This window comes from Cololabis saira, chromosome 10, assembly GCF_033807715.1.
Source record: "Cololabis saira isolate AMF1-May2022 chromosome 10, fColSai1.1, whole genome shotgun sequence".
Taxonomy (NCBI): Eukaryota; Metazoa; Chordata; class Actinopteri; order Beloniformes; family Belonidae; genus Cololabis; species Cololabis saira.
The window spans coordinates 30,948,949-30,961,230 of NC_084596.1; the positions used below are offsets into that span (position 1 = coordinate 30,948,949).

Below are 12,282 nucleotides of genomic sequence, written 5' to 3' on the forward strand. Positions count from 1 at the left end.
GTGCAAGACTGTCTTACTGGAAAAACACACACAGTGGATGTAAATGTGTTGGCGGCCACGTGAGTACTTGAACCATAACAGAGCAGTCTCCCTGGGAAATAAAGAATGTTAAAACTGAAGCAATCTTACGTTTATCTTATTGTTGGAAAAAAAACTGTACTTAAAGGGGCAGTTAAATGGTTTTGTCAACCTCCATGCCTTTTATAGTTTATCACTGTATTCCACCAAAAAAATCCATGCAAAACAATAGTTAACAAAATGATATTTTAATTTATCAGGAAATATTAATTAATTTATCTGCTGTTTATTTGTATTTGTTGCACATTCTACTTTTAAGTCAACTTTTCTCATTAATGTTTTATAGTTATAAAGAACAAGTCAATCCCAATGCCATACTTATGTATTTCTTATATTCCATAATAAAGAAAAAGCAGTTTTTTTTCTGTCTGTTTTCTGCATATAACACAGGACTGGTGACCGCAGGGATGACAAAACATTTGTGACAACCAGGATTCCAAAAGAGGCAATAATGGTAACATTTCTTATATAGAATTAGCAGAAATATTAAGAAATACATATAAAGACATGTTTTTTTTCTCAACAGGTTCTGCTGGATACCAGTTCTTCAATGAATGGAAAATGTTATGGAAGTGCAGAAATAAAGAAAATCCATGCCGTGAAAGAGCTCTTTGACAATTTTGCTAACAGAACCATGGCTTATGATTTCCATCACGTCATTGGCCTTGTGAAGTTTGACTCTTCTGTCGAAACTCTTCACACATTTACAGAAAATCTGGAAAATTTCAAGGTACTCACTCTTTTATCAAATGTACACATCTGTCACAATCCCCATGACAACATAATTTCACTACCTTAGCCCTCTTCACAAACAGGTCAGCAATGACTCCTTCAGAAAAGTCCTCAAAGAACACAGTAAAGAGTCTGAGGTCTTCATGAGTCTCTGAATGTTTGATGAGACTCAATCCCATCTGTGTGAAGCAATCCCAAACCCAATCCTCAGCCACGCAGATATTTCCACTTAAGCATGGTGACCTGTAGTGTTATCTTTCCATTAATTTGAAGTATTAGAATCATTTTAACTACAACTTGGACCCAATGAAGTGATGAATGAAGATTGCGGTCCACAGGACTGCAGCCAATCTCCCTGAACTTGGCGGTAAGAGGGAAAATTGATAACAAATTAACAAAACATAATATGAATTGTGACCAAAGAGACCAGAGCAACTTCCAGAGATTTAAGCTGATCTCCAAGTTCAAGGAACATTAGTGTAAGATCCCACCAGTCGTCACTGTTTGAGCCAGAGAAGTCGTGGAAGTCGCCAACAGGATGATGACCCAAAACACAAGACATAAAACACCCAATAATACTCAATTCAATTATCAAAACAGTTAGCGATTAACTCAATAGTAAATTAGTAATTGATCAGTCGATTAATTGTTGCAGCTCTATTCTATATTAGCAGCATAATCACATTTCATACATAATTCAAACTTAAACCATAACTTGTTTTTCTACTTTAGATTCCCTTTTACCTGTATGCTCTTGTAAACTACAACCAGGCTGAGATGACCCTAATATAAGGAGAAAGAGTGTAATCATTAGATCAAGAAAAACGAATCAATAGGACTGTTGTCAAATATTTGTATTCTTTGTGTAACTATTTAGAATTCATAGGCTACTGTAAATGTTATACATTCATTACTCATTGTTGAAACAACTACTTACTCTGTACCATCTGCCAGTTCATATTTATAACTACTACATATTCTATATGGATTTGTGAACGTAAACCTCAAACGTCAAATGCATTTAACCAGCAAAGATAAAAAGTTACAATCACATAATTTACAGCAAAACCAGAAAAACACACTGATTAAACCAACATTTATCTCATCAGTATTTAACGTGGATTAATAAAATGCTCTTTTACTGGCACAGTTTTGCCACTATTTCTGTGTAGGACAGGGACAGATGTGGACAATATACCGGTATGTGAACAGACAGGTGTAGCAAAGCAACCTGAGTATTAAAATATCAACTTGTCAGTTTAACAAAACACATTATTAAGTAAATGTTTTATTTGTGGGCGGTGCCAGTTTGTGCTGGCCAATCAGCAGCACCAATGTATTTCAGTGTTTTGTTGGGTTTTTTTTTTTACAAGTGGGCCAGTCAAGTCAAACAGGAGCCACAGGGAATTGTCCTGCTGTTTCCAATGGCCAGTCCGGGAATGGCCCTGATCAACATTCTACATTACATCTGTGGACAGTTCAAACATGCAGTCTGGAGAAGAAACGCTTCAAACCTGAGACAGCTGGAGACGTTTTCTCATAAGGAGTTGACCAAAACACCTCGTTGAGGCAAAAATGTCTTGAGAGTCGCAGAAGTCACTTGACTGGGGTCATTGCGGGTCAATCCTCCTGGATGCTGGCTTTGACACTAACTAATCCCCGGCCTCTCTCCTTCCACTTTGTGTAAACTCTCATGGTGTTGGACTTGGGGTGAAATCCTCCATGCATTGTTTCCTTGTCTTGACATCAGTGGCTTCCAATACTTCATGCAGTAAGGCTACTATACCAGCAAGGCACCTTTTTACTAGCAGGGCATATGTGTTGGTATCCCAGACTTTGTTCTTCTTATTCATTTGGACCTACAGGATCCACCTTACTCTCTTCAGATATTTGGCTGTGGCAAACGTCCTCACAGCCTCCTTGTAGTTGTCATTTGCTATTGGGATCCCATGGTACGTGTTACTGTTGCAATTGATGTGTTTGTGGTAGTTTGTATAGTTGTGTTCACGTTGCCCCTTTTTTAAATATTTTTCAAGCACATTTATCTCGCCCAACTGACATTTCAGAACTGCTGATGTATATCCTGGTGAGACGGGTCAGCGATGATACATATTTGTATGTATAAATGGTATAATAGCAAAATAGGCATAGTCCAAGAACTAAGGTCACACCTTTCCTAATTTATAGGTGCACTTGCGGAACATTAAGACAAAGACAGGAACCAGGCTTTTTGACGCACTACAACATGGAGCCTGTGAGCTTGAAAAAGTGAAAATGAAGTTCCCAGATTGCAGACTTCGCATCATGTGTCTCACCGATGGATATGACGCCGGGTAAAAAAAAAATAATAATTCTGTGCTAATTTGATCGTTGAGTTGAACGAATTTAATTTAATCAATTCTGCAAATCTTTATCCACAGTTGTAATTATTATTTGAAATTTGATGTGCTGTTAACTGGCATTTTAGAAACATTAGGTATAGAAAATGAGTGACTGGTTATAGTTATATACCTTTGTATACAAATTTCAGATTCTTATCTCAATTGGTTTAAGAGATATAGGCAACCTAAAGTTGTAGCCCCCCTCTCCGATGAAATAACACAGAATGTGGTGCACTTCCAAAGAATGTTGCACTGATTGTGAATACCAAATTTTGCTTCAGTCAACACATCACAAGCTATAGGCCCAAGTGTGACTTTGGGTCACACCCATACATTTGACTGCCAGGTAACTTGGAATGGATGGATTCATTCAGGAGTTTTGAAGGGACCAGAAAGAAATTGAGTTTTCAGCCCAGCCCAGAAATTTCCCTAGATATGAGGAAACATACATTTTCTTATTATAACAACCCCCAGGAGCCATTGAGATTTTAACAAAGGCTGCATTGTAGACTGGAACATCAAGTTTCATCGCTATAGGTTGCATAGTTGTGGTTGCACATCCCTTGTGCAAAGATGATGATTATTGACCCCTGGAAAAAAATGTATTATCTCTTCATCAGTCTTTGCACTTTTTATAGATCTTCAACAAAGCCAGTTGATGCTACAGTCAAACTGCTCCAACTGAACATCACTGTAGATTCAGTCCTTCTTCGAAAATCAGGGAACATCAAGCTGCATGGAATCAGTATTGCAACTGGTAACATTTTTGTATTTTTTTTCCCATCAAAATCATTGATATGAAGCAGCATAGAAAAGCTGTAACATATTAGCTTTGCTATATATACACATACACACAATTGTCAGTGGCTCGTGCACATTGTAGTTGACAACAATGTTTTTCAAACTTGGTTTATGTTTCCTCATTGCTTCAAGGAGGTTGCTGTTTCAAACCAGAGACGGCCAAAGATGGTTTGAAGCTCTTTGAAATTGAGACAGTTCTGTCTCTGGAGCAGAGGAAACCCAAGAAAAAACTTGACTCTTCTTCCATCTCTGAGGTTAGTTACTGTCTGTTAACCAGTTATCTGTCCTGGTTGATTAAACACTATATTTTTTTATGTTTTGTTATTCTACTGTATAGTCCATGTTAAAAGGCCTCTTTGCTACTCATGGGTATGATGAATATCCAGAAACATCCTTGCCAAGCCAGTTACACGGAAAAGTGACCATGACAGAAAGGTGAGTACTTGATGATCAACAACATGGCACAGTCATTTGACTAATTACAATGATTTTAGCTTGCTTTAGTGATTTATCATTTGCAAATGTTGACAAGTTGACATATTTTAAAAATTAGCAATTTTTCGGACCCAAACAGTTATATCACATTAGTCACTTAGCAGAAAATGTTATTTAAGTTTGCAAGTCAGAGCATCCATCCATCCATGAACTAACATTTATCTAGGTTTGGGCCACTGGACACCAGCCTTAGTAAAGAGGCCCAGACCTCCCTCCCCACAGACATCTTCTCCAGCTCTTCCTCGCAAAGAACTTTTGTTGGATTAAACGTGCCAAGTGTTTCTCAAAGGGCCACATCGGAACTTTATGGTGTTCTTTAAAATAATTTCAGTTTCAGTTTTTAGACCCGCTTTACATTCATCTTCTAAAACAGTGCCCTCAAAAAGAAGATTCAGGAATCAAAAGATGGGAAATTCATGGAAAAGGATAAACGTATCCTGGAGGAGCTCAAGAGTCTGCACTGTGACCCACATCCCTTCTTTAGGGTCTTTCCATCGGAGTCAGACTTCAGTACGTAACAGAGCTTCTCTTAAACTGAAACTATATTACTTTTGTTTGTCTTTTTTCAGTTTTTTCTTTCTATCATTGTGAAGGAGTTAACAATTAAGAGCAACTAGTCACAGTTATTAATTTATCAGACCCAAGTGAGGAACAGTCAAGTTAGTGTTAGAGATTCTGGCAGTTTGTTCTAGTTTCTGAAATGAAACTGATTTTACATAATAAAAAGACAGTTACAAATATACAGTAATGTTTCATTTGCTTTTTCTCTTATCTTTTTAGCATTCTGGAAGATTGTGATGCAGGGCCCACCTGAAACCCCATATGAGAAGGGCGTGTTTGAGCTGTACTGCCAGTTTGGTCCTGACTATCCTGTGAAGCCTCCACTCCTTCGCTTTGTCACACGTGTATCCTGCCAAAATAGGGAGAGTAAAAAATAATAATTGTTAAAAAAAACAAACGATTTGGTGTTTTTTAACATAATATGTAAAGGCATCATAATCTTTCGATCTTAAAGCATGTTGTTTAACGACAATTAGTGTATTGTGTTATCTTGTAGTGAGTCTTTCTTAACAAATGACAGGTTTATCACTGCAACGTCAACAACGTGGGCCGAATCTGCCACAATATATTTGACCGCAATTACAATGCCCATATTACCATGAAGGAGATCTTTGACGCTGTGTATGGACTTCTCATCATCCCTGAACCAGAAGACCCGCTGGACAGGTAAGTGTATATATGCTGATATTTGCTCAAAGGTCCTCAGTGATCAAAGTGTTTTAAATTGATATCACAAAGTTTATGATTAAATTTAAATCTAAAGTATGTTTTTACTAGGAAAGGTTTTCTGTGGTATTTTTTTTAGAAAACAATATTGCAATATAAATCTGTCATGTAAAACATATTGTAAATCATCTTCCCCTGATTTTAACTCCTGCATGTAAAGAAAATGTGACCATATATGACTGGAAGACTGGATACTTATATGAAGATGTGAAAATATAAACACATGTAAACACTATAACCAGAAAGGTTTCACAACCTGATCACAAACTCAGAACCATGTTGCTAATGTGTATATTAATGCACTCACATTACCTCATGAAGTCAAAATATACCATAATTGTTAGGAATGGTTTTTGAAAAGTAAATACATTCTGAATAAATAAATATATAAATAAAGAGCTTTTCAAATTCTAATTATGTCTGCAAACGCCACAGGGGAGAGGTGCAGGTATGTCACAATTTTTTTATTACATTTTCTATTTGACTTCTCACCTTTTGAACTTTTCATCATTCTAATAAGTTTATATTCAAACTTGTTGCCATTTTCAACTTTTTTTAAATCTTTTGAATCATACATAATTTTAAATGCCTGTCTTCCTTTTTTCCATATGTTTAGAAACACCAGTCATATGTATTAAGTGTTATTTTGTGAAATATTGAAATAAGTTTGACTTGTAAATGAACTTGTTTTGGCAGCGTTTTGGCTGAAGAATTCATGACAAACCGTGATGAGTATGAGCAAGAAGCCAAGAAACAAACAGGAGAGCATGCTGGGAAGTCACTGGATGATGTTGAGAAGGTGAATGGGGGGGTTTGTGATTTAACTGAGTAGTTGGTTTGTTGCGCTTTTCATTTTCTCATGTATCTTTTAATTGAATTCTTTAAGAAATTGGCACTTCCAGTGCCACAGTTCATACCCCAGCACCTGATCTGTCCTCTCACCAAGAAGATGTTTGTTGATCCTGTGAAAACAAAATACGGCTCCGTGTACGAGCGCAAGGCCATCGAGGAACATCTCAAACAGTACGTTAAGGCTGTGGCAGTGACTGCTATGCTGATGTACTTTATTGATCTGTTCTAAAGTGTCACTTACTTACACTCACTCCCTCTCTTTCAGGCACCAGTACGATCCGGTGGCTGGTCCGGGGCATAAGCTTAAAATGAAAGACTTGCTTTCAGATCGGAACATGAAGAGAATGGTGAAGGATCATCGATCCCAACAGCTTCGTTGAATCCGTGGAGAAAAGCTTTCATTTGCAACTTCCACCGCTGAGACACATACATATTGATTTTTAACTTGTTGGTTGCAGCCTGTTTGGTTAAATTTACGTTCACTCATCGGGTTTGAATCTCAAATTAGTCCTGTAAATTCTTGGAAGTGCCTTCAAATGTAACTTTGAAAGGGAAATTGTTGATTAAGTCTGAGAAATATAGTTGTTTGTCTCCTGTTGAAGGAACTGAGCATGTACAACTGATGCTTTCTTGATTTTTGCTCAGATCCTGGAGCTTCAAATGACATTTAAAAAGAAAAAAAATGTATTCCTTCTGATGAATCAAAGGAAATTTGACAGAATCAAAGAAATATTGATTGATTTGATGAGTGCATTTTGTTGTCCATTACTTGCATACAGCGATGTACACACACACACACACACACACACACACACACACACACACGCACGCACGCACGCACGCACGCACGCACGCACGCACGCACGCACGCACAATCATTAGACACTCATATTCACTGATAAAATAAGTAAATGTATCTTTTTTCAACTCATTTATTACCCATATATCTACTTTTCCATTACATTGACTCAAATAATCATTTCTTCATTAATTCCTTTCTAGAATATGATATAATTTTATTTAAATATAGGGGCAATACAGTTTAACATACCGGTAGTTTCTAAAAAAAAAAAGAATACAAGTGATGGACTATACCATTCTGTCTTTGAAGATCAAAGACAGAAACTTGCTCAATAAGTTTGTCGGTCTAAGCAGTAAAATCATTGGGTCGGCTCAACAAACTTTACAAGAACTTTATAACAACAGCTGATCAAGAGGGCAAACTCCATGTTGTCTGATTGTTCACATCCCTTACATAAACAGTTTCAGTTTCTACCATCAGGTACACTGCTTAGACTCCCTTTTGCAAAGACAAACAGATACAAACACTCCTTTGTACCCTCCGCTATTGTTCTTTTAAATGCCGGAAGGAAAAGGTAGTGGGTGAAAAAGCCTTCCCTCTTAACTATAGCTTAGGTCTATACTATGATGTGTAACTTATTGTAATTTATTATGTATATTTTATGGATATTTACCATTGTGTGCTTCTCCTGTCGCGAAACTAATCGCCCCCTTGGGGATAAATAAAGTGGTTGATTGATTGATTGATTGATTGATTGATACAAAGAGTTTATAGCTATTGTTAATTTTCAACTCTTGTCCCCATGGGCTTTTAGAACAGTAAAATATTTTTTTAATAGATCAACATATTACTACAAATTCTGCAAATCATTTTGCAGTTTTATATTTTCTATTCTTTTATCATTCAATTTTATAACATTCATTTATCTTTGTACTCGATGTGAAAAATGTTTATCAAAATTGAATTTTATTCCCAGCCAAGATGAAATAGATCATTATCGTCCATGAATATTTAAATAAACCTTGTATCTATCTACAGCGTGTTATACGTCTAAACAAGAGCTCTTTTAATAATATTATGCTAATATTCCACTGAACGTCGCTCAAGTGCATTCTGTATTTGGTGGTGTATTCAGGTGGAAATACATGAATAAAAGAATAAAAGAGAACAACAAATACAGAGGTGTCATAACCAGATGAATATTCGAAATCCAACAATTTGAATACTTATTTTAATTCATGAAAAATATTGAGGCATATAAAACTCTGTCAAATCAGTTCAATCATCCACCCTTGGTTTTTAAAATGTGATCTTAATTACATAACTCTTTAATTGTTCATTCCTTTATATTTCCTAACTCTTATCAAGAGACATTGTAAATCTCTTTTCTGAGTGAATAAAAATGAGTTAAAGCATCTGTCAAAGTCTGTATTTTCTGAGTTTCTACAACATCCTCAACAAAAGCTGGCTTTCTTCAATGGACAATTTATCGCCCCTGAGAGAAAAACTCCAGTGCACGTAGACAACATAACCGAGTGTCACAGGCATGCATGATAGGGTAGAGAAGCTGAGTGGGGACTTCTCCCCTGACACCCAATAGTTTTCACCTGGCAGAGTAGAAATACACAATCCGAAGAAGTTCTTGGTGTTCTGCCACCAATACGATGCAGCAGACTTGAGAAAAAAATACAATATGACTGAAATATTTAGATCTTCAGAAACAAGCTGCAGATCCCAAAGTACACGTCACTGTTTTGAACTTCTGATGTTGCCTTCAGGTAGTCCATATCCTCAGATGTGATCATTGCCCCTCTCTGATTCAAGCATTTTTATAAAGCCTGAATGACATTCCAATGTCACTGCTGAATATCTGAGTGAGGTGGATCAGTGAGTTGATGTCGTGCTGATTCCTGGCATATTGTTTGCCATGTATCAATCTTTCAAAGCAAAATTATTGCAGCAAGATGTGTAGATTTACCATGGTAAAAATTGTTCCCCCCAAATAAATAAAGTTTCATTATATCAGCAACATTAGGTCCCCAGGAAGACTAGACTGGCGCTTGTGCGTCGGCTAATGGGGATCCTTAATAAACATAAACATGTCTCAAGGAATGCAGCAGATGGATGGCTAACTCTGAAATGAACTCGTTTTTTAATAGAACTCTTTGAACTTTCAACATTTTTTAAATTTTCTTTTCATTTTGTAAATACATTTTTCATACATATTGCATTCTGGCACAATCACATTAGAAAAAAAATATATTTATTATTTCAAAGCGAAAAAAACTGTAGAAAATTTGAAGATGCAAATTGCACCACACCTTTGTTTGTAGTTCCATTCAAATGCCATGTTGAAGATTGGCCAGCAGGTGTCGCTTTATCTTCTCCCACTAGGGGAGTTTTTACCTGCCATTGTTTATATTATGTTTATGTAATAATTGCTCGGGGATCATGTTCTGGGTCTCTGGGAAGATCCTAGCGACAACTTCTGTTGTAATAGACGCTATATAAATAAAATTGAATTGAACTGAACTGAATTGAATCTAATTGAATCTAATTTCGACACATTGAACCAATTCAACAGATCTGATTCATGTTGATTAACTTGATAAGAATTCTGTATAGTCATCCACTTGCTAAAAGCGTATTTCCCATGTAGAACTATAAATCATACAATAAAAATAAACTAATTATTTTTATTTTGAGCCAATGAGCATGGAGGTGTGTCATAAGTCAATTGAGAACAGCTGGTTAATGACGAAGCACCGCCTTTCTGCCATTTTTTTTAAACATTCATTTGAGGCTCCTTGGGTTTATCTCCATTATCCGAGTTAAAAGACGTGTCAAGGTGAGTGTCGATTTAGCATAGTCTTTAAAACCTGTTAATCCACTTCTGTTTTTTCCCGTGTTTAACATTTCACTAAACGTTGCCTAAACATGTGTTGAACCTTTACTTGCTAACTAGCCTCGACTTTCTCTCTTTCCACAAGTGAAACGTTTGTTAAACCCATGACGAGAGCCGAGAGGATCAAGTTGTGCAGGTGGTTCACTAGAAATAATTAACTCAGACCCAAAACCAAACCAATAACTCTTTCCAGTTAAGGCCGATTTATGGTTCCGCGTTACACCAACGCAGAACTTACGCCGTACGGTACGCGGCGACCTCCATGTACAGTGCGCGTCGCCGCGTACTCTACGCCGTAAGCTACGCAGTCTCTGCGTCGTTTTAACGCAGGCCCATAATTTAGGCTTAATGACCCACACAAGCAGATAACCAGGAAAGGCGCAAATTAGGAAATTGCCGCCAATAAGTAGACATAAATGTGAATGGGAACAGTTTAGGAGTGACAGAATGAAATAACGAATTGTATTTATTTCGGTCTTGTACAAGTTATTTTACAAAACAAAATGAAAAAAATAAACATTGCTTTTGCCGAAAAGGTGTGTAGGCTGAAGCCGTAGTTTATACCCTTTTTCTCTTGTTCTCTCTCTTTTGATAATATACTTTATAGTTATAGTGTTTTATATTCATTTACAATATTTTCTTTAAACATTTTATTAAACTTGTAGATAGAACTGCACATTTTTTAGGTCGTTGTCACAACTATTCCATAATTATCTTGCCTTAATTGATGTACATCTCTTTAATATTTGTTCTTGCTGTCTCATCTCAAACATGAGTTTCCCCCTCAGGTCATGAGCCAGGACAGGACAGGAGCCTACATTACAGCTGTTAGGGATTTAGGAATTGAGACATAAGACATTTACAGGGTTGGGCTTTGGTCTGGAGGACCAGGTTCAAGCCCAGGAATGGCAACTATGATGAACCACCTTGGGCCCCTGAGCAAGGCACTTAACCCTAATAGCTCCCCAAAAAACTGTGTGTTCTCTCAGATTTAAGTCGCTTTGGTCAGATGATAAAAGCGTCTGCTAAATTACAGTAGTAGTATTTAGACTTAAAAACAAATGGGATATCACAGTCAATAAAATAGAAGCTAAAATGTAGAAAAACCCAGAGTCTGGACTCCAGTGAGTCTGGAGGAAAGTGGAAAAACTATACCGGCAACCATACCTGGCTGCTGGACAGGCAATTTATTAATCACTCACTCACTCACTCACTCACTCACTCACTCACTCAATGTTCCTTCCTACAGTTTAGGAGCTAATGTAAGACAGACCATGTTTTCAAATCACTTGGTGAACATAACTTGTTTTTCATCTGTAGGGGTTGTGGCTTATTCTGTTAGGTTTCACTTTCCCCTCAGAACACACCCTTACAGCAACAGGCTGGTAACACAAGATTGCGCTGAACTGTTTGTATCCATGTCAGGGTAAGATTGCCTTTTTTTTAAATGTTTTTTTTTAATTATTATTATTGAAGAGTTGATAGTTATGTTACTGAACTTTGTCTCACATCATGTTAAAGCAGAGACTTGATTCGTCGGATTTCAGGACTCATTTCCTAAACTGAATTTGGACAGTCTGAACTGATGGTCCAGTTACAACATTATCCTCTGTTTTCTTTGTTTTATAATTTAAAGCTTCAGAGCCTAAATCAGACATCTGACTTGTAAAACTGCTGTGCATAACTTTGACAGCTGTTACACTGCTTGGGGGAACTGTCAAGAGTATATAGATTACAATCTCCAGATGAAGTCTTCAGCTCTATCAGGAAGGCAAACATCAGCTGTCAGTCATTTTGAAGCCTTTTTTTTTCTTCATAAACGTGAGAGAGCGAGCTCAGGTGAGACTGTTGTCATGACAATGGTAGGTGGGATCTGTGGTGCACAACGTTTCGTCTCCATGTGTAGTCATTTATCAGATTTGACAGGTGAGTCAGGTGCATTGTTCATT

At 37.0% G+C, this 12,282-nt stretch overlaps 1 protein-coding gene across 1 annotated transcript; it reads left to right on the forward strand.

Annotated features, from left to right (window-relative positions):
• LOC133451985 (uncharacterized) lies at nt 1-7,274 on the forward strand. The gene is made up of 13 exons (XM_061731162.1): nt 1-59; nt 469-532; nt 605-808; nt 2,998-3,143; nt 3,830-3,948; nt 4,125-4,246; nt 4,330-4,427; nt 4,861-4,997; nt 5,268-5,392; nt 5,569-5,714; nt 6,471-6,573; nt 6,661-6,797; nt 6,892-7,274. The coding sequence occupies exons 2-13, from the start codon at nt 530-532 to the stop codon at nt 7,004-7,006; spliced, it is 1,455 nt and encodes a 484-aa protein (XP_061587146.1). The 5' UTR covers nt 1-59; nt 469-529; the 3' UTR covers nt 7,007-7,274.
• Nucleotides 7,275-12,282: the final 5,008 nt, after the last annotated feature.